Source organism: Solanum verrucosum, unplaced genomic scaffold (genome assembly GCF_900185275.1).
Source record: "Solanum verrucosum unplaced genomic scaffold, falcon-dt-bn FXZP01000252.1, whole genome shotgun sequence".
Classification (NCBI taxonomy): Eukaryota; Viridiplantae; Streptophyta; class Magnoliopsida; order Solanales; family Solanaceae; genus Solanum; species Solanum verrucosum.
In genome coordinates this window covers 2,813,917-2,836,131 of record NW_026019988.1, presented here as the reverse complement: position 1 = coordinate 2,836,131, position 22,215 = coordinate 2,813,917, and the positions used below count along the sequence as shown (strand labels likewise).

Sequence of the window (22,215 nt, the reverse complement as noted above, 5' to 3'; positions counted from 1 at the left end):
AAAAGCATTGGTTCTTTCTTATGAGAATAAAAGAAATGAATTTAGCACTCCAATGTGATTTTTTATGCAGAGAAATTATGAAGAGCAGTTTCAATCTCGATGGATAATGAGTTCACCCCTCTACTGTTCTCTACTCAAATATCAGGCTTCTTGTCTGAAGCAAGGTTCGAACCCTTAATAGGCGCCTAAACAACACATATCCACACATTGTGCTCTAGCACTTAAATGTGATGGAACAACATTAGGGTTTTTTGCTATAGTTCCCAGAAAAATCGAATCCTCTACAAAGTAAACACAATAGCTTCAGAATACAATTACATTAAGCCGGTGCCATATGAAGACACAGGCAGTTTAGTCACAACTGACACAGGGCAACATTTTGGGGAATGCCATAATGACTTGGTGCTCCTGTAGCTCACTTGCCTGACCTGTTTTTCAGTCAGAATTGTTTTCATCGCGAGCTTTCTAGCCCAAAGATAAGTCCAAAGTCCTTTCATTTAAGTCCTGTCGTTCTGGAGGTTTTCTCTTCGGATCCTGAAAGATAAAGACTCAATTTAGACACTCGTACACATTATCTCATGTTCATTGTTAGACTTGTGAAATCTGGATTGTGTTTCTAGCCATATAACTGGAGTGTATAACCAGATAAAGTTCACACATAGAAGAAAACGACAGAGGGAGAAATCATGACATATTTTCTAAAAAACACTTCCAAAGAAGCTAAAGAAAGGCATCAACAGGAAGGACAAACAAACAAAGATCAAACAGAACCAAAAAATAAAATATACCAAGTTTGGCAAGAATATTATATAGCCTTAATGTACCTGATTCTCTTCCATGGGCACGTCGTTGATATCAGGTTTTTCATCAAAACCATCCACCTGAGATGTTGGCTCCTCACTATTTGTGTCACTCTCAATTGGTTTAATATCATCTTCAGCTTGTTCAGATGCATCATTCTTTTGTTCTTCAAGCACGTTAATCTATCTCAACCATTTTAAGAAAAAATGAAAAAGTATACTCGCACAGCACAAACCAATCCTGTTATCTTTACTGACATACAAGAAGCAATCCACTTAAAGGAAAGAAATATTAAAAAAAAATTGGCACAGTGCATATTACTTTGGTTAGATCAAGTATGCTTCACCACCAGAATACGGACAATGCACAACTCACACAATTAGCTGTAGCAGATTTGATTTGACATTGCCCATTTATATCCATCAGGAAATAAGGCATACTGAGAATGTCAATAATTCCAACTACTACAAATCTATTACTTCTTAAAATCCCTGGCTCAGCTACTGTCTTGCTAATCTCCTCATTAACACAACAAAGAAAGCAGTGACATGAGAACCACATAATCACACATAAGGAAGTTAAATGGTAATTCTATTTTATCAGTAGGATATCTTAAGTGTACTTCTCAGCCTTCTGTCATGTTTGGATCTGCACAATGGAAAAGGGGAACATAGAAATGGAAACTAATGAATTATTTGGTCTTGCTCTTACATAGATTAGTCAAACTAAAGTAGGAGAAAAGGAAGGGAAATTATACTTCTCAAGGAGATAAAGTGAAATCTCTTTGGCGCCATAAAGAGGGAAAATGGTCGTCAATAAAAACTTGTACTTCATTACCTCTAAAGACAGTACTGCTACTTCAAAGCATATAAAGTCAAAAGATATTCGGGACACCAACAATTCTCATACTAACAACTTGCAACACAGAAGAGTAGTTCTATGGTTCTTGTGCCACAGAGGATTTTTTTTTATTTTGATAACCAAGAAATCCGTCTGTGACCCACCCTTTGGACCAATCACAGCCTTCTAAACTCGGTGGATAATGGGCCCGCCCCTCTACCCTTCTCCACTTAAATACCGGGCTTCACTTTGCATGGTGTGGGGATTGAACCTGCGACATAGCCACAAATCCTCCACCTTTTGCCACTCGAGCTAGGCCTTGGGGGCATGCCACAGAGGATTTTTGTTCCTCAGTTTATGAAGAAATCCATATTCTATCAACTAAAGAACTCTGAAATTCGGATTTCCACATTTCAGGACATAACAGCTAAATCTGTGCTTCATGTTTATTTGGAAAACTACGCATATCAGTCCTTCAGCTATGCACTTTTGCAAGCTCACAATAGAATGTAAGAACATATCCCTTATGTCCAACCAATCAATATATCTATATGAAGGTGAGCATAGACTAGGTGATATGGCATCTCTTTATGGACAACATTCCTATTTATCTTTTTTTCTAGTATTTGTTACGCATTCTTTTCGTTTAATTATTTTTTTGAAAATTCCAAATTCACTATTGAAGGAGAAGCAGTTACTGGAGAGTCCAACAATCAATATCAATAGCCAAACTGTTACATAAGAGTCCCAAAGTATTAGAAACCCAAACATATTTGTCAGGTTTTATGTCTATATTCTTATTCTCCATGTCCTTTTCTTTTGACCCATATTTCTCTCTTATTTGTCACAAAATCTAGAATTGTTATGCTTTATTAGAAGGGAAAGGGGTCAAAAATACCCCAAACTTTCATTTAACAGTTAGGTTGTTAGGCTTACCCTTCGTTATACTATGTGGTTATTCATACTCTCGCCGTTACGAAACTTAACACCCATACCCTCCAAACTTGCAATTTCCCCCAAATTGACCTCAAATACCCAATTTCAACCCAAATCACTCAATTTAACTTAACACCCATACCCACCAAACTTACGATTTCCCCCAAAATGACCTCAAATCCCCAATTTCAACCCAAATCACTCAATTTCTTCCTTTAACACAATCCGACTCACCTAATCATTTAACCTATTTTTCTTCATCAATAAACATTTCGTCAAAAAAAGAAGTCCCCAATTTTACCATGTATTTCCACTACCACACCAAGAACACCTATAACAATTTACAATACACATTAAGATTGATGAAATAAAAAAGCTTCATCAAGAACATTGTTTTTTTTTTTTTAACTTTTTATTTTGTTATTGACTTGAAAAAGTAAGAAAAAACTCTCTCATGACTACTGCTAGCTCCAGCAATGGCCCTAGCCGGCCATCCACCACGATGCCACTCTCCCCTTCCCTCTTTCCTCCATTTACAGAGCCTTCATACTCGTCTAAAAGTGCCCAGATCTGATCGGATCTTTGTGTTTTAGGCGCTGCTCCGGCAATGCCATTGAAACCACGCCACCCACACCTCCCCCTCTCTCCTTTATTAACACTGAATCTAATCGACGAAATCATTGCTCCGGCGAAGCTTCATTTTTTCCCTTATAAAATTCATTGACGGGTTGTTTTCGTATTATAATTCTCATATCCTATATTGTTTCTTGGTTGCTGCATTGTTACTTTGATAAGGAGAAAAATTCTTCAAAACTCAATTTTTGGCGAAGAAGGATTATGGAAGAAAAAAGAGAATCGGCTGATTTTATTTTAAATTGAAAAAGTTTAGCACAAAATTTAGTTGCATATTATAAAGGCCATTATAAAAGGAGTATACAACTTAAAAGGAAGAACAAATTTTTTTCATCATACATGTGCAAAAACAATTTGCAGAACCATGGCAATAGCTCCAAATGAAGTTCATTTGAAAATGGTTAAATTAATTTAGGTTAAGATAGATAGATGGGTCGGGCATGAGTTTCAATTGGGAATGGGTCATTTTTTTAAAAAAATAATTAATTTGGACATATTTGGGGGTTTGCATCCAAGTAGGGATACGGGTGAGCCATGAATAACCGCATAGTATAACGAAAGGTAAACCTAACTATTAAATGAAAGTAGGGGCATATTTTTGACCCATTTCCCTTATTAGAAGGTAGTTTTAACTTTTCAACATTTATATCCTAAAATTTTATTTCCTTGGTAGAAACAATTATTTTAGACTAAATGTGGGATTAATGTCCATACCTTTATTTTACTTATCTGTGTCAAATTTTTTGTACTTCTCATTTTTCTTCAATCAAATTTATGATTTTTTGTATTTGTAAGAGAATCTTTACCACAACCACATGAAGCGTGGGCAGATGCACTAGTATCTATAAGCAAAGGCAGATCCAGCATTTAAGTCACTGCAGCTATTTGATTGAGATTCAAAATACCCTTCCTCGACACCACCTTCCTCAGAGGTCGCCCGACTGGAATCTTGTACACTTTCCTCGTCTTTCTTTTATTGATCTAACCTATACCTATTTCCTCTTGCTTCGCGTGTCCGGGCTTCAACCTCATATAAAGTCCTATTTAGGAAGCTATGTAGTGTATCACTATACCTATGGGTGAACTTATGAAGCCAATGTCTGCAGCTGCAAGCACAACTCCAAATGTTACTCATCTACCGCTTTATCTTTTGATAATTAGGTGGCAATAACGAGATCTAGCTAATGTAAGAAACTTCGTGTCCACTCAACTACAGTCTCATGACCTGAATTTCCTTGCCTTCTGTGCACGAAGCGAAACACTCTATCCGCCAATGCTAACCAGTTCTTCCTAACCCAACTATTAACCCAGAACCCTAAACACCCAGTTCATTTCTTCAAAGAGTCTGATCTTTTACAGAATACATCCCACAAAAAGAAAAAAAACACATTAAAGCTAGTTCAAATTGCACAATATTGAAGTATGCTTATAGTTATATACAATACACAGCGTCAATTTGGATTATTCAGGCCGGTAGGTTCGGGATACCAGATACTTAAATGTAATAGCAAAAATATACATATATACACACAATGCACAGTAGTCAGTATATAAAGTTCATAAAGAAGTAAAATCAGGAAGATTAGTACCGGAATGTACTTGAATTTGCGTTTAGGTGGTTCCTCCACCGAAACGACGTCGTCCTTAGCGGAACTGTCATTATTGTTCTGGCTCGCATTAATAGGTATCCACTTGAAAAGCAATAGATGAGAGACGTTACTGCCATTAACGCCGCCGTTAGCAGTGGTCCGACTATGGCTGTTACCGGAGCTGGGCGGCGCTCCTTGGATCCATTTCTTCTTCCACCTACGAACCGGACCGGTAAATACAGTTGTCGGTGCGTACCTAGCTGATGACCGGCCGAGACGGGCACCTACTCCATCCATTTACGACGGCGAACCGGTGTTAACTCGGCGGCGAGTTGTTTCTTCTCCGATCAGTCGTTTATGCTTTTTGCTCTTTTTAGTGGAATTTTTTTTCCTTTTGGTTTGGGATGTGCTTAGTTGGGGAGTAAAATAAACAGTTTGCTATTTTTTATGTAGGGATATAAATCTAACATTCTCTTATTATATAAGAGGGAGTTTATGATTGGACATTAATATATAATATATAATATATAATATAATAAATCATTTTTTCTACTATATAACATATATTTATTTTTCTATTATAAGGGAGTTTATATAATATATAATAATATAATATAATAAATCATTTACAAATGACTTAAAATATTTCACATTTAAAGGATATCTAATAAAATAGGTTCACTCTCAAAATTCTATCCGGGTCACTTGGGACAGAAAAAATAATATATATCATTTTAAAATTACCAAAAAAGTATTATAAATAATAATAATTAACAACTTAAAATATCTTAAAGACATTTTAAAAGGATTAATTTTGTAATTGTAATTTCTACTATATAATAAAAGGGAGTTTATATAATATATATTCTACTATTATATAATATCATAATAAAACCCCTTTTATTATATAGTAGAAATAAATATAATATATATATATATATATATATATATATATAATATAATATAATATATAATAATATAATATAATAAATCATTTACAAATGACTTAAAATATTTAATATTTAAAAGATATATAATAAAATAAGTTGACTCTCAAAATTCTATCCGGGTCACATATATTGGGACAGAAAAAAAAACATATATCATTTCAAAATTACCAAAAAAGTATTATAAATAATAATAATTAACAACTTCAAATATCTTAAAGACATTTTAAAAGGGTTAATTTTGTAAGTTTATCCATATCACATAAATTAGGACAAAGTGACCAGCAATGTAAGTTATTTGAAAGTTACATAAAAATATTATAAATCACCAATAATTAATAACTTAGAACATTTTTTTTTTAAATGCAAATTTGGATGACTCTTCAAATATCATTTGTGTCACATAAATTGAGACAACAAAAATAACATATATTGCGTCCATTTTAATTTATTTGTCTTAATTTTTTTTATATTTAAAAATTGCGTAAAAATACTATAAATCATGATAATTGACAACATAAAATATTTCAAAAATAAATACATATAAAAAAATTCGATTAATTCTTGAAATTAATCTATCGTTAAAAATTATGTATAAAATACAATAAATCGTGATTTTGACCACTTAAAATATTTATTAAAAAAACAGAAAAAATAAATTGACTGATTCTTAAAATTAATCTATCAATGTCACATAAAATGAGACAAAAGTAGTAATATGTATTGTTTAATGTGAAATTATTGAAAACTACGTAAAATGTATTATAAATGTTAACAATTAACAACATTTGATTGAATCTTAAAATTTTATCAATGCTACATACATTGAGACAAGTGGAGTAATATATATTAAGTATTTAAAAATTACGTACAGCCATATTGCTTTCTGTAGGCTTCGAATTATCGTGGTCATTTTTTAGGCTGATACAAGTTTTGTACTTTTTTTTTAATATTATAAATCGCAATAATTAATAATTTAAAATATTTTAAAAATATATTAAAAATTTAGTTGGTTTCGGGAATTTTATTTATACTATATAAAATGGGACAAAGGAAGCAACATGTATCATTTACAAATGACTTGAAAAGTATTAAAAATTACAAAAATTACCAATTTAAAATATTTAAAACCTATATAATAAAATAGGTTCACTCTCAGAATTCTTTCAAGCTCACATATATTATGACAGAAAAAATAACACATATCATTTTAAAATTACCAAAAAAGTATTATAAATAATAATAATTAACAACTTAAAATATCTTAAAGACATTTTAAAAGGGTTAATTTTGTAATTTTATCCATATCACATAAATTAGGACAAAGTGACCAGTAATGTTGGTTATTTGAAAGTTACATCAAAATATTATAAATCACAATAATTAATAACTTAAAACATTTTATTTTTTTAAAAATAAAATTTGGATGACTCTCCAAATTTTATTTGTGTGACATAAATTGAGACAACAAAAATAACATATATTGGGTCCATTTTAATTTATTTGTCTTATTTTTTTTTGGGTTTTTTATATTTAAAAAATGCGTGAAAATATTATAAATCATGATAATTGACAACATAAAATATGTTTTGAAAAAAAATACAAAAAATTCCACTCATTCTTTAAGTGAATCTATCGTAAAAATACTATAAATCATGATAATTGACAACATAAAATATTTCAAAAATATTGTATGTGGATAGTCTTATTGTGCCTTGAATAGCGTCAAATAAAGTACAAGTTTGTGATAAAAAAACTTATTCATTTATCCACGCAAACAATCGCTTCAAAATCTCCGTTATTAGCTCCAAAACATACCATTTATATTATTGGGAACATTACCTAGTGTAATATATTTGCGAGTTTCTTAACGATTTTTATTTACCTACCTCAATTATTAATTAAAAAAAATAAATCTGATTTAGGACTTAAGTTTTAACTTTTGCCTATAAAATTCATATCTATAGAACGCACCTTTTTTTTTTTTTTTTTGCCTCTTAAGCTTTCTCGCTTTCACATTGAAAAAAATAATAAGAATAAAAGGTGTCAAGTTTTTTATTATCCTGAGATCGGATAATTTTTTTGCAAGACCTTTCTTATCGTATTGGAGCTTTAACCATCAAATCTGAAATGGATTGGTGTGGTTCCTCTATGTTTATGATACTAAAATATTGAATCATAAACAAAGAAAGACATGAGAAAACAACATAGTCATCGTCCTTTACGAGATGACTTGGTGGATATCTCTTATTGTCCTGGCTACTCACAAAACGTGTTAAACAAATGATTAATTATCTATATTTGGAAGAAATCGAAAACTTTCTCAAAAATTCTATAATATATGTTTGTTCTTTCTTCTCTAATAGAGACTTCATCCGAGTTTGCTCTATTAAGCATAATTTCTAATTTTTACGTATAAGACAAAATTGATAGTCAAATGAGCAAGTTCACTATCTTGAAATATTTTAAACTTTAACCTTATAGACAAAAACTAATTTATGTCCACAACTTATATTGGATGGACAAATAAGGAATTTGGACAACGAATTTTCTAAAACAAAAGTTATTTTTGGAAATTTCTATCAAGCGAGATCGAAAAATCAAGACCACCAGATAGGGGTGTTCGTGGTTCGGTTATTGGTTAAAACCAAAATCAAATCAATCTAGTCGATTTTTTAAATTTCTAAAACCAAACCATGCCAAACAAAAAAAAATAACTGTCGATTTGGTTATTGTTGGTTTGGTTCAATTTGGTTCAGTTTTTCAGGTTTTTTTGATTTGAAAGTAATAATTTTTTTGAGGATATACATATCTCGATAGACACAAACACCTAGTACATGAATAATCCACATGAAAGTTGCTATCAGTTCAATTAAAAAATGAAACAATACTAGAGTTATTATACACGGACAAAGTGTTTCAATTAAGACAAAATGTGACTATCTTATGTGAGGTAGGGTAGGTAAAGACTAAAGTAAATGATTTTGATGGACTTCAACTTAATATTGTAACAGTTGGGCTAAATTTTAAGTGTTGGGCATGAGAAAATAGTAAAGTTAAAGACGCAAGTTAATTAAAATTTTTAAAATATTTGTATTTTATTTATGAATAATATATAAATAATTATAAAATTTATATATCTAATTTATTGGTTCGGGTTGGTTATTTTTGCGGTTGTTTTTTAATAAAATCAAATCCAAACCAAATAGCATCGGTTTTCAAAATTTAAAACCAAATCTACCAAACCAAATCAAATATCATTTTTTTAATCGGCTCGACTACGGTTCAATTTGATTTTTTAACTATAACCATGAACAACCCTACCACCAGAGGCCATTTGTGAAAAAGGTGGACCGGATCTAATTACATGAAATGATCCATTAAATCCAAGTTAAGCCCAAAACATTAAGCCCAAAATGGACAGCTGACATTTTAGGCACCAACATTTAACCCTAGCTGTATATAACAATCTGCTAGGTTTACTGTTAATTCTCTCTTTCTTCAGAGCTTCAACAATGGCGGCTAAGAAGACACTCCGCAACCCAGAGCTAATCCGCGGCGTGGGTAAGTTCTCACGTTCCAAAATGTACCACAAAAAGGGTTTATGGGCAATCAAGAAGAAAAACGGTGGAAAATTCCCTCAACACCAGAAAAAACCAATCTCAGCTCCACCAGCTGAGAAATCCCCAAAGTTTTACCCAGCTGATGACGTAAAAAAACCCCTTGTAAACAAACACAAACCAAAACCCACAAAGCTAAGAGCGAGTATTTCTCCAGGTACAGTCTTGATTATCCTTGCTGGTAGATTTAAGGGGAAGAGAGTTGTGTTCTTGAAGCAGCTTTTATCTGGGTTGCTTCTTGTTACTGGGCCGTTTAAGCTTAATGGGGTTCCTTTAAGACGTGTTAATCAAGCTTATGTGATTGGTACTTCAACGAAAGTTGATGTTAGTGGAGTGAATGTTGAGAAGATTGATGATAAGTATTTTGCTAAGGAAGCTGAGAAGAAGCAGAAGAAGGGTGAAGGGGAGTTTTTTGAAGAGAAGAAAGAGGTAAAGTTCATTTTCTGGTTTAAATTAACTGATTTTAGTTTAAAGTCTTAATTTTTAGTAATTTTCTAGTTTTGTGAAGCCTTTAGATTAACTCAAATAACAGACTTCAACAATGTTGGAATGGATTGACTCCTAATTGTGTGCTAAAGTATATGATGGATTCGCCTCTGATATTAGAGAAGATCAAAATGTAGTGCTTGTTTGAAAGCTACATGTACCAAGAGAAGGGTGAAGTTCAGTACCCAAGATCTTGATTGCCAATGTGGCTGTAGCTAAATGAATTATATTTGAGTGGTTTACTGGCCGGTTGTCGTTCTGCTGTCGACTTATCTGCTTACCGAACTTCTTACATTACCTATACTAGTTGTAGTTATGGAACAGATATGGATAACCCTTTTAAAAATGGATATGGAGAATTAACAAAACTGGTCATCTTAAATTAGAAGTTAAGAACATGCAATATGAGATTTTCCGGTCAGAACTTTTTATTCCTCCTAAATTGTGACTAGCTATTGACATCTAAGATGTTTAGGGGTACCATTGCTTGTGCACTTATAATACAGACACTGTTAATTTGGCAACAAATGTTGATCTGTCTCTGATATTAGAGAAGAGCATAATGTAATGCTTGATTGAATGCTACATGTACCAAGAGAAGGGTGAAGTTCAGTACCCGAGATCTTGATTGCCAACGTGGCTGTAGCTAAATGAATTCAATTTGAGTGGTTTACTGGCCGGTTGTCGTTCTGCTGTCGACTTATCTGCTTACCGAACTTCTTACATTTACACTAGTGGTAGTTTATTTACTCGTAATGGAATTAAATGGATGGAACAGATATGAAGTATTCCCTTTGAAAAATGGATATATAGAATTTAAAAAGCTGGTTATCTTTAAATTAGAACATGCAATATGGGATTTCCTTGTGAAAACTGTTTAAACTTCCAAAGTTTTGACTAGCTATATTGACATCTAAGATGTTAGCAGGGGTGCCATGGCTCTCGTGTACTTATAAAATAAACACGGGGATACTGTGAAATTGGCAATAAATGATTGAGCTGCCTCTAATATTAGAGTAGATCAAATGTAATGCTTGATTGAAAGCTACATGTACCAAGAGATGGGTGAAATTCAGTATCCAACATCTTGATTGCCAATGTGGCTGTAGCTATATGAATTCAATTTGAGTGGTTTACTGGCCGGTTGTTGTTCTCCTGTCGACTCATCTGCTTACCGAACTTCTTACATTCCCAATTTGTTGCAATTCATTTATTTGTAATGTAATTAAATGGATGTAAAGATATGTGGAATTCCCTTGAAGCTGAGTTTAACTAAGATTAGGTTAAGATGGTGTTAATTGATTTTGACTAAGATACTGATGATTCTTTTGATTTGATCTGTTCTTGCTAATTCAGGAGAAGAATGAGCTTCCACAGGAAAAGAAAGATGCCCAGAAAGCTGTAGATGCATCATTGATCAAAGCCATTGAGGCTGTTCCTGATTTGAAGGGTTATTTATCCGCAAGGTTTTCACTCAAGTCAGGCATGAAACCACATGAGCTAGTTTTTTAGGCTAAATATTTCTACAATACTCTTTTTTGTTGAATTGATCTTGTTATCTCTGCCTGTGTTCTGTTTGAAAAGAGTTTAGTTGTTCTCACGAAAGGTTTTGTTGATGAGAATCATCTTAAATTAAAGTATGCAATATGAGATTTCCCTGTTGGAACTATTTATTCTTTATTACAATCTTAAATGTTTCCTGCTCTGATATCTTGCTTCTCTCATTATGTGTATATGTGTACATGAAATAAACTGCACTCAATTTGAATTTGTCAATATGTGATGTTATTCTTGATTGAAAGCTACATGTACCAAGAAAAGGGTGAAATTATGTACCCTTGATCTTGATTTTGCCAATATGGCTGTAGCAACATGAATTCAATTTGAGGAGTTTACTGGCCGGTTGTTGTTCTGCTGTCGACATATCTGCTTACCGAACTTCTTACATCTCCAATACTTGTCATTCATTTTTCTATGACCGCATACACACACACAACAGAGGCACGATATTAGTCCCTTGGATGAGAAGGGTAGAAGAAGGAAATGGCATAGAATTTAGCCTTTTCAAAATGCCCTTCTCTTAAACCAATCATCTCTGCACTTTCCAGGCTGACTGCTTGGACTTCCAGCAGTCCGCGTCTATAAGTGCATACAAGAAAACACTACTAAAATTCTCTGGTTTTTGCTGTTCTTGTGTACCTTTAGCAGACAGTTGAGTTTGATGTGGTGATGCAACTTACAAGTATTGCCAAATCGATTTGTTGATAAGTAGATGTGATAGAGTTGGCTTATTTTGGTCTTTCCTTGTGCTGAAACTCCAATGTTATCCATTTACATGCAAACAAGCTTGGTAGGATTGTAAATTTGCTTTGCATTTATCATCAATCTTTGCAAAACTAGGTTTCAATTAGTTGACAATTCATGCTTTTCCCATCTAATGTTTGTCTTAGGTAACTTTACCTTTATTAAAAAAAATGTTTGTCTTAAGTGAATATATCAATGAACTACTTAAGAAAGAATCAAATTTCAGGGCACCCCTCATTATTTTAAATAGCATTGAAGAACCTATTTACCTTTATGAAAAATGAATGAAGCCATAGTTTATATAAAGCATATTTGTCTGTGTTAGATTGCGTGCTACTCGATTAAATTCATGAAGTACCTGCGTTGACCAAAGTTCTTTAAATATTTCTGAAAACAGATAATAATGTAAAAAGAATGTCTTACCAACTCTCAATAGTTAATACAATGAATTTAGATCAGTACTATCCACATAAAGTATAAACCATGATAAAAACTAAGCCAAAACATAGAGCAAATTAAAATACAACCATTCTTATAGGTTTCTCCAAAAATGTCCCTTTATAATCTCCTTTCCCAAAAATTTCTCTAACCCCTTCTCTCTTTCCTTGGATATTGCTACTTTCTAAATTATATCTATTTCAAATACTTCTCTTTTGAGTCGAGGATCTAACAAAAATAGTTTTACTATCTTTTAAATAGGGGTAAGGTTTGCTTATATCTTACCCTCTCTAGACTCATTGAACATTGGATTTGTTGTTGTCGTTTTTGTTCTCTTATTAGAATAAAATTATTCCAAAATTTCCAATTATGGGTGCTAAACTTTGTTGTCTCAACCAGCCAAATTCAGAAGTCCAAGAACCAAAAAAGATCAAACAAAATAACCCTTGTTCAAGAAATCTTGAAAATACAACTAGTCCTCTTCAAGTTCACAGAACTTTGAAAGATATCCTCTTGGCTTCATCAAATGTCAACCCTAGTGTTTACTTGTCACCAGAGTTCATGATCAATAAAGATAATTTATTTTCTCCAAGAATTAGTATTTCATCTGAAAGATTAGTTGCTGGAGGTAATGTTGGAGGAGAATTAGGGTATTTTGAAGCAATGAGTAGAAGTCCAAGTGGAAAATTGAAGAAGAAAGTGACTTTTAGGTTACCTGAAGAAGCTGATATTATCATATTTTACTCCCCAAATAGCAGTAAGAGTTTTGAACAATAAGAGTGTGTTCGGTATGGAGAAAAATATTTTGAAAAAAAATAAGTCCGTTGTTTTTGGTAATATAATAATTATGTTTCAATCGTTGGAAAAAACCTCTCTAAGATCTGTGTACCAACTTGTCATTTTCAGACTCTATTCGTGTGACATTATAATGGGTATACACTGTGTTTCAATTTTTATTAGGTTGAAGTTGGTTATATGAATTTCACGGCAATACCAAAAATATTTTCTTGAAACTATTTTTTGTTAGAAGGGAAGAAATGATTTTTTTTCCCTTATAGATTAATTTCCTTCACCAGTCCATTTAAAATAGTTTCTAATATATATCTCTGGAATTGTGGTTTTTTTTTTTTTTTTTGGCGGGGTGTGACTAGTCGAAGTAATCAATTGTCACTATAACAAAACTAACTTTTAGCCGAAATAAATATAGATATTAATAAAGAGTACTAAAGTTTTTACCGGCACTAGTTAAGTGTCATTAGAATAAATGTCGCTAAAGGTTTTAGGAACATATACAAAGAGTGCTAATTGTCGCTAAAAATACATATTTAGCGGCAATTAAGCTATTACCCTTAATTAGTTGCTGCTAATGATATTTTTTATTAAGCCTATCAAATTACTATTTTTATGATTTAATATTGGTGATGCAATGCTCTCTGTGTTATTAATTAATTTGTAATATACATTATTAATTTGAGATATTATTCTCGAAGTTGTTCGTTTCCACATAGTACTCCCTCCGTTTTAAAAAGAATGTCCTAGTTTGACTTGGAACGGAGTTTAAGAAAATAAAGATGATTTTTAAATCTTGTGGTTCAAAATTAAAGTAATGTCAAATGTACCAAAATGTTCTTTAATCTTGTGGCCTTAAATATGTCATGTGGAAAGTTGAAGTTAAAGTGTTGCCAAAAAAGGAAATGGGTCATTCTTTTTGAAACAAACTAAAAAAAAAATGAGGCCATTCTTTTTAAAACGGAGGAAGTAACAAACTTTCTAAATTTATGATTAATATTTTCTTCAATAATCTTACAACGCAATGAACTATGAACTATATAAATTGGTGTCCTTTAATTAATATATGTCAATCAGTTTAATATATAATAAGTCCCACCAAGCAATATCACGTAGCAATTATCCTTGTTGATGTTGCGTAAATTTTGAATTCTCATGTGTATTACTTGGCAGAGGCATATGCAGGAGGGGTCATCGGGTTCATGTGAATCCATGCTCGCCTCTTGAAATCATATATAGTAGTGTTATATTTTTAATTTTTTTGTTAAATATGGATGTGTGAACCCACAATCGAAGTATCATATAATGGAATGATGATTGGGTGCATCTCTCAGTGAGATTAGAAATTTGAATTTTATATCTATCTTGTATTATTTTTCTTTTTAAAATTAGGTAACACCTCTCTGAGTGGTTATTGGTAGCACTTTTGGTGTTTTAATTAATTAATCATTTCAATTTTGGATGTATAAATTTAAAATTTCAATTGTTTTCAATGATACGAACCTAAATGTCAAACTGTTTAGATCCACAATTTCATAATAGTGCACCCATCATTCTGAAATCCCGAATAAGCCTCTGAATACTCAGCAGAGAAAATGCATGAGAATTGTGAAATTATATATGTAGAGGTTCATTTTAATTTTGTAACTCTATAGAAGGATTCTATAAATAATTAATTATTTAATGATATTTAATGGGAAAATTATATGAACTAGCAAACTATTAATTCAAATTAAATGTTATAGCTATAGTTTATTTTAATTGTAATTTGCAGCAAACATCACCTTTTTTTGCCATTTGATTCGGTATACAATTATCCATTTTCGATATACAATTAGCCATTTTATACATTTCGGTATTAAATGTATAAAAAGTGTTTCTGTTTGTATAAAGCGAGAGGAAAATGTATATACAAATACAAATACATATATTTTCGTCCTATACACTTATAATTATACAAATACAAATTATAATGTATAAATGAATATATACAAAACTGAACAATTTGTATAAAATTGAATGTTTGTAGCGAATTATACAAATCAAAAGCTCCATAACAAACATAAAATTTGCTATGGGGCGCAATTATGCAAATTATAATTATAACATATAAATATGATTTTTATATTTGCTATATGTGAAAATTGCTCTTGTTTTAATTATGATTAGTTGGTAAAATTCCTAGAAGAAAACCACCAAAAGAGTTTGAATCAAATAATCCCCACGTAGGGAACAAAACAAATCTATGCTTTTATACTATATTCAATATATAGTGATTTAAATAAAATATAGTGAATAAATTTTGTTTTGAGATGCTATAGTTGTTTTCATAGGTTTTTAATTTGTTAGACAATAATTATAGGGATATGGTGACATCAACGATGAAAAGTTGTTTGATACTATGCTTAATTATATAGGTGTTCTCCAATTATTGATACTTTTACCTACTATAAATATTTACTCGTATTCAATATTTATATATAAAAAAAGAAAAAATTAAAGAATTTCATATCATTTGAATACTATACACACCAAATATGATTGATTTTTTACCATTCTATTAGAAGATGACGTTGATTGAGATAATAGTTGAATACCCGAACAACTTCTTAAAACTTATTGATAAATTTAATTTAGAACTATATTTTGTTCTATTTAGACACTAAATCACATAATAAAATGTTTTTATTAGATACTTTCAATTCATAAATATGTTGGGATCAAATTCTTACCATGTCAAAAATGATAACGGCTATTAAAATTAAGACGCAATTATATTTCTTAACTAAATTCACCAAGCAAAGATCATGTTCGATCATAATTCCGATCCAAACAAGATGTTGGCATTAACCTACTATCCTCTCATAGCACCTGCCTCATGCATAATCAATGCTTATCATCATGTCAAAAAAAATTATAGCCGATAGCGAAATCGCAATTTTATTTCTAAAATAAGTCTAACAAACAAGTGTCATATTTAATCATGACTTCGACTCGAGCCACCTTAGACTCTCGTGGATCTTGTCATAGGCAAAATATTGACATTACACAACCATTTAAACACTAGAATTATGATCTATTCATGTTTCTATTCAAGTTTTAGAAAAACTTTTCCGTGTTTTCAAGTCCCACTCTGTTCGCGCTTCATATTTGAACTCGTTAATAAAAATTATTTGAATTCGTTAATAAAAATTCTGACGCTGTCACTGTATTCGTGCAACGACAAATCGTATACACACTATAGTTCAGGTCAGCAATAATTTCACTGAATTTGTCACATGCTTCACATTTCTCAAACTAGCACTGTGATTCTTATTTTATTCATTCATGGCGTATTTCAATAAATTATGTAATCTTCTTCAATTCCACAATAAAAATTCTTGTATAATTCAACCTCCATTATTGTTTCTTCTACTCTGTTTTCAATTTTAGCCGGAGCTTAAAACGGTGCGGTTTTCCGATAAGTATGGGATTGAAATCGTTCGTTGAAGTTCAATCGGATTCCCAATTTCCGATCGAGAACCTTCCGTACGGTGTTTTCCGGCCTGCGCCGGATTTTGAGCCTAGAATTGGTGTTGCCATTGGTGATTACGTTTTGGATCTCTCCGTTATTGCTTCCGCCGGTCTATTTGACAGTCCTCTTCTCAAAAATTCGGATTGTTTCAATCAGGTTTCTCAAATTTCTTCACTTCTTCCGGTTTAACAAGTTTCATTTTACTTGGCTTATGTTGACTTCACCCATCCCTTGAGAAACAATTAGGTGTGTAATGTACTAAACTAGCTTTATTAATGATATTTTAGAATTCTAAATTTGAGTACTACTACTATATGTAGTTCTTCTTTTGATTTTTAATTTGTTTATCTGATTTTGACTTAACATGTAACTTAAAGTGAAAAACACTTTTAAATCTTATGGTCTTAAACTAATTAAGATATGTTGAATGTACCAAAATATCCTTAATTTTGTGATCTTAAACTGTCGCGTTGAAAGTGGTCTTAAATGTGTCACGTTGAAAGTGGTTTTAAACATACAAAATTGAAAGTTGAAATTAAAGAGTTGTCAAAAATGAAAATAGACTAAAAAAGGAAGTTGAACAAACAAATTGAGATGGAGGAAATATTACTTTATATAGTTATTTAAGACTAAATGTAGTATGGAGAATAAGTACTTAAAATGAACAAGTAAAAATGAAATATATTAGTGCTTCAACGTGTTTTGAAAAAATGTGTTTTTTCTCGAAGCGCCTTTGAAACCTTAGCCAAGCACAAATTGCTGCTTTAATATTAGGCAAAAGTGTATTTCAAATTGTTTAACCAAAGAGAAACGGTTAGTCATAAAATCTGAATTTTCGAAGAATGTGAATAAGAATCATAAAATTTGTGAAATAGGAATCAGGTCCCACATGTGGGAATCAGAATTTGATATGTGAGGAAAAAATAGGAAGGGATTCTTCGAGTTTGCTAGTCGTGGTGTTAGAGCCAACTTACAAGCAGTTCGATGAAAATGTGAAAATGTTGATGCAAAGTTAGCCAAATAGAACTTATCATCAATCACTTCCGGTAGCAACTTCACTTTCTTGTTTATTTATAGAAAAAAAACACATTTTCGAAAAATATAAATCACCTGTCTTTCTTGTAATATACTCTACAAGAGAACACAATTGTTAACCATTTTAGTGTTGTAGATTGATATTGTTGGTACTCGAAACTTAAGACTTCGAAGTACTATTCATTTTGGCGATCTCATGTATTACGAGACTAAATCTTGCTTTCTTAATTGTCTTCCGTTTTGTTTCATTGAGTTTTTGGATTGGAAGCCAGAGCTGGTATTGATTTTTCTCATCGATGGTGCAGTCTAATCTCAACAAGTTCCTGGAACTGGGACGTCCTGCATGGAAGGAAGCTCGTGCTACATTACAAAAGCTATTGTCTGGTCTGCACTTTCTTTAGTTACTTTTTGCATCTGTCTGAAGTTCACTATATTCTCGGCCAGAAGAAAGTTATGTTTTCGACTTATTCCTTTGTATAGATACTGAACCAATATTGCGTGACAATGCATTTCTGAGGCAAAAAGCTCTTCAGCCTATGGTAGGACATTTTCAAATTCATCAATGTGTAATAGAGGGCTCTATATTTGTGTTGGTCTGGCTGATATGTAGTTTTGTAGGACAATGCGGAAATGCTTCTTCCTGTTGCAGTTGGAGACTATACTGACTTTTATTCAAACATAAATCATGCCACGAATTGTGGGCTCATGTTTCGTGGCTCTGAGAACCCAATCAAACCAAACTGGTATAAGACAAATGATTAAGCCAGAATTCGTTATCCCAATTTCTAAAGCACTCTATTCTTCCTTTATATGTTCTTTACTCAATGTGATTATTAACTTACTGTCAGGTTTTGTCTTCCTATTGCATACCATGGACGTGCCTCATCTATTGTTGTATCGGGCACTGACATTATAAGACCAAGGTGAGACATATTCTCCGATCAAGATTGAGAGAATCTCAGACAGATGTTAGTTGGATTTCTTCTCATCTTTACCATAGTCATATTTTTATGTAGAGGACAGGATCGTCCCAAAGGGAACTCACCACCATATTTTGGACCATCTCGTAAAATGGACTTTGAGCTAGAAATGGTAAGAGTCCTTATGACTGTTACAATAACACTAGTTTAGACTACCTTTTCAATAATTTTCTGATTTTGTGGTTGAAGGCTGCTGTAGTTGGGCCTGGAAATGAACTTGGAAAGCCAATAGATGTTAATGAAGCTGCAGATCACATATTTGGCCTCGTCTTGATGAATGATTGGAGTGGTATATACATGATATATTTCGTATTGTTTCTACTTCATCAGCTTTAAATGTTGATAACATACTAACTAGACGTCGAGCTTTGCAGCTAGAGATATCCAGGGTTGGGAATGTGTACCTCTCGGTCCGTTTCTTGGGAAGAGCTTCGGTAAGGAATTCTGTGCTTGCTAGTTTCATTGCTCGCATTATTTACAAAAGATAAAAACTTCTTCCCTCTAATTATACGGTAACAAATGTTGTATCAGGCACAACTATATCGCCTTGGATTGTGACTTTAGATGCTCTGGAACCATTTGTTTGTGATGGTCCAAAGCAGGTAGCTTTATTACTTTAGTCACCGCAGAAAATACGCCATTAAATACTAAGACATTTTACATTGCAGAATCCTCCTCCCTTACCATATCTCGCGGAGAAGGAATCCAGAAACTACGACATAGAGTTGGAGGTATTCTAGATTTTCTGCTAAATGTTGTTGGCTGCATGAGTATCTAATAGTGCTATATAATTCCTTAATGTGGATTTCCTTCTGCTTAAAGGTTTTCATTAAACCTGCTGGACAAGAACACTCCTATGCTGTCACGAAAAGCAACTTCAAGCACTTGTAAGAATTCTGTCTCCACCACTGTCATTCTCGTGATCATAGAGTCCGAAGTAGTTATGTTATTGCATTGTTAATATTGTCTTGGTTTCCCCTTAAACCAGCTTGAGGTAGAGATTTAGAAACATTATTTCTTTCTTGGTGGTATAGATATTGGACAATTTCGCAACAACTTGCTCACCATACTGTCAACGGTTGCAACCTAAGGCCCGGTGATCTTCTTGGATCCGGGACTATGAGTGGACCTGTAAGATTTTGAAGTCTTCCGGTTTTCCTTGTTCTTGTCTTCTTAAGTCAAGTTTTAGAAGGTGCTTCTTATGTTGGTCTTGTGAAGTAATGCCTAATATTCCGTCGTCCAGGAACCAGGAACTTACGGAAGCCTTCTTGAGCTAACGTGGAACGGAACAAAACCTCTGTCTTTAGGTGGAGTTACTCGTGTATTCATTGAAGATGGAGATGAAGTTATTTTCACCGGGTGTTGTAAGGTTCGATATACTGATATTTTTTTGTTTGATATAATCAGTAAGCTCCTTTTCATAAGCCTATTATATCCATCACCTAATTGCTGGGATTGAAATTACCCGACATTAACAATGCAAACATGGGACAATTATAACTAAGACAATAAATATACTAAAAAGAGTCGATTGACCGATTCACTAATATAACAGAGAGCATAAAAATATCGATTAGACATGTAAATTTCAGAACTACCACTACATTCAGGGCATTACAAATTGCTTGTTTATACAAAATGAAAACATTAAACGAGCTAGCTAACTCCTTTATCTTTTCTTGTTTTCGAAGTTTCATTTCCTATCTTAGATCACCTATCATCAAAAGTAAGCAATTCTTGAATTTGTAGTTGATTGGGCATTGCAAATTGATGAGGACTTGATTCATTATTGTATGCAGGGAAATGGCTATACAGTTGGTTTCGGAAAATGCTCTGGTAAAATTCTTCCATCACCATACTGAGAACATGAATTTGTTAGCCCAATCCAGTCCTCTTCAATCTCGTCGAAATAAAACTAGGAGGATACTAGCAAACTCGTGCACAAAATTGTTGTACTTGTAACATGTAACGCGAACTATATATGCAGTATCACCAATTTGAGCAATAAAACTATTCGATTGTGGAAATATGTCTTGGCTCCTGGCAGTATGTTCTTATTTTCTGTTGTCATATTTTTTTTTTATCCTTCCAACATTGAGGCCAACAACAGGGAACGGATTTAGTGGGTTGGTTACTGGTTCACGTGAATTCAATAGATTTTGTCCAAATCTCGTAGATATATTAAGAAATATCTATGAATATTTGATAGTGAACCTGATTATTAGTGTAGTATTAACTTGACGTCACTGTAGAAATCATAAACTTTAAATTTTGAATCTGCCTCAATTTTTGAAAGATGGAGCTACTCATTGTCAAGGAAAGTGGTTCCATATACTAAGGCTACTAAGACTATTGCCAATTTTTTTTAGCAAAACTCTTAGTAGGTTTATAAATTTACAGAAGCAAACTGCTCTTCCAATGTTCATATATCATATCTCATCTATTATTATAAGTGGGAAGCTTCTATCTTCAAAGTTAAATTACCATTTTGCCCTTCTCTACAAAAATCTCTTAATTTGAATTTATTTTTACAAAAAAAGAAGAGACAAAAAAGACCAAAAGTCATTACTTTTATTTAATAAAGAACCGTTTCTGTTCTGGGAATTCAATGACCTTCTAAGAGATAACCCCCCATAAGTTTTTCAGAATTGAGAGATTTATTTATCTTCCACATTCAACTCTTTGTTTTCTTATTGTTGAGATTGAAAGATTTTTTTGTCTTATCACGTGTATTTTTTTAAAGGGCAACAAACATTCATATTTTATCAACAAAATCAATTACAAGACGATGCTGAAGAAAGATATCAGCTTAATCTTCTGGGCAACATGAAAACAAAATTTTAATTTAGGGAAGGTCAGCTCTAAAATGGCAAATATCATAAAGTCAGTTGTATCTTTCTAAACATGGATTGATTTATTATCTCTTTCTTTTTTTAGTGTTCTTCATGAATATCTATATGTGTGATTATACATTGTTGTTTTATACAAGGGTTTTGGGATAATAGAATGCCAACTTAACTTTGCAACACCAATTAATTATATATATTTTGCATGCATATTTTATACGATTGAAGCAATGAAAAGATATAATTTCTTTCTTTTCGGTTCGCATCTTAGGTAACTGTTCTATTCAATATTTTAGCACTTCTTATGGACTATCAAACTAATTTTTTCCTGTTTGCTTCTTTTTTTCTCATTTTTTATTTATCAATTGTTTGTTCATTGCAAAAGTCTATTTTTCTCATTTTTTTTATTTATCAATTGTTTTTAACATTTCAAAATCTCGAAATATACTTACTAATG

The 22,215-nt window shown here is 32.3% G+C and overlaps 3 protein-coding genes and 4 non-coding genes across 7 annotated transcripts; 6 read left to right on the top strand and 1 right to left on the bottom strand.

Moving 5' to 3' along the window:
- Positions 1–89: 89 nt before the first annotated feature.
- On the bottom strand, positions 90–5,225 carry LOC125818856 (uncharacterized). The gene is made up of 3 exons (XM_049498372.1): positions 4,800–5,225; positions 825–983; positions 90–534 (listed from the first exon to the last, which is right to left on the bottom strand). Exons 1-3 carry the CDS (start codon positions 5,094–5,096, stop codon positions 466–468), a joined length of 525 nt encoding a protein of 174 aa, XP_049354329.1. The 5' UTR covers positions 5,097–5,225; the 3' UTR covers positions 90–465.
- Positions 5,226–9,211: 3,986 nt separating this feature from the next.
- Positions 9,212–11,538, top strand: LOC125818699 (60S ribosomal protein L6-like). Its single transcript, XM_049498209.1, has 2 exons — positions 9,212–9,795; positions 11,209–11,538. The coding sequence occupies exons 1-2, from the start codon at positions 9,262–9,264 to the stop codon at positions 11,362–11,364; spliced, it is 690 nt and encodes a 229-aa protein (XP_049354166.1). The 5' UTR covers positions 9,212–9,261; the 3' UTR covers positions 11,365–11,538.
- On the top strand, positions 10,059–10,149 carry LOC125819181 (small nucleolar RNA snoR109). Its single transcript, XR_007442439.1, has one exon. It is a non-coding gene; the product is annotated as a small nucleolar RNA snoR109 (small nucleolar RNA).
- Positions 10,490–10,580, top strand: LOC125819178 (small nucleolar RNA snoR109). The gene has a single exon (XR_007442436.1). It is a non-coding gene; the product is annotated as a small nucleolar RNA snoR109 (small nucleolar RNA).
- Positions 10,953–11,043, top strand: LOC125819180 (small nucleolar RNA snoR109). The gene has a single exon (XR_007442438.1). It is a non-coding gene; the product is annotated as a small nucleolar RNA snoR109 (small nucleolar RNA).
- Positions 11,539–11,711: 173 nt separating the features above from the next.
- Positions 11,712–11,802, top strand: LOC125819179 (small nucleolar RNA snoR109). Its single transcript, XR_007442437.1, has one exon. It is a non-coding gene; the product is annotated as a small nucleolar RNA snoR109 (small nucleolar RNA).
- A 4,978-nt stretch (positions 11,803–16,780) lies between these two features.
- LOC125818701 (fumarylacetoacetase-like) lies at positions 16,781–20,833 on the top strand. Its single transcript, XM_049498212.1, has 14 exons — positions 16,781–17,053; positions 18,238–18,316; positions 18,413–18,471; positions 18,551–18,675; positions 18,781–18,855; positions 18,949–19,024; positions 19,102–19,201; positions 19,287–19,346; positions 19,444–19,514; positions 19,581–19,643; positions 19,735–19,799; positions 19,947–20,043; positions 20,156–20,281; positions 20,712–20,833. Exons 1-14 carry the CDS (start codon positions 16,850–16,852, stop codon positions 20,772–20,774), a joined length of 1,263 nt encoding a protein of 420 aa, XP_049354169.1. The 5' UTR covers positions 16,781–16,849; the 3' UTR covers positions 20,775–20,833.
- The last annotated feature ends 1,382 nt before the right edge of the window (positions 20,834–22,215 follow it).

What these genes read in the sequence shown, in the direction of transcription:
- LOC125818699 (XM_049498209.1), top strand. Translation starts at nt 9,262, where the DNA reads ATGGCGGCTAAGAAGACACTCCGCAACCCAGAGCTAATCCGCGGCGTG. An exon ending in TTTTTGAAGAGAAGAAAGAG is followed by an intron (nt 9,796 to 11,208) that starts GTAAAGTTCATT and finishes TTGCTAATTCAG; the next exon opens with GAGAAGAATGAGCTTCCACA.
- LOC125818856 (XM_049498372.1), bottom strand. Translation starts at nt 5,096, where the DNA reads ATGGATGGAGTAGGTGCCCGTCTCGGCCGGTCATCAGCTAGGTACGCA. An exon ending in GCAAATTCAAGTACATTCCG is followed by an intron (nt 984 to 4,799) that starts GTACTAATCTTC and finishes TGGTTGAGATAG; the next exon opens with ATTAACGTGCTTGAAGAACA. An exon ending in TGCCCATGGAAGAGAATCAG is followed by an intron (nt 535 to 824) that starts GTACATTAAGGC and finishes TTTATCTTTCAG; the next exon opens with GATCCGAAGAGAAAACCTCC.
- LOC125818701 (XM_049498212.1), top strand. Translation starts at nt 16,850, where the DNA reads ATGGGATTGAAATCGTTCGTTGAAGTTCAATCGGATTCCCAATTTCCG. An exon ending in GTTTCTTGGGAAGAGCTTCG is followed by an intron (nt 19,347 to 19,443) that starts GTAAGGAATTCT and finishes ATGTTGTATCAG; the next exon opens with GCACAACTATATCGCCTTGG. An exon ending in ACTACGACATAGAGTTGGAG is followed by an intron (nt 19,644 to 19,734) that starts GTATTCTAGATT and finishes TTCTGCTTAAAG; the next exon opens with GTTTTCATTAAACCTGCTGG.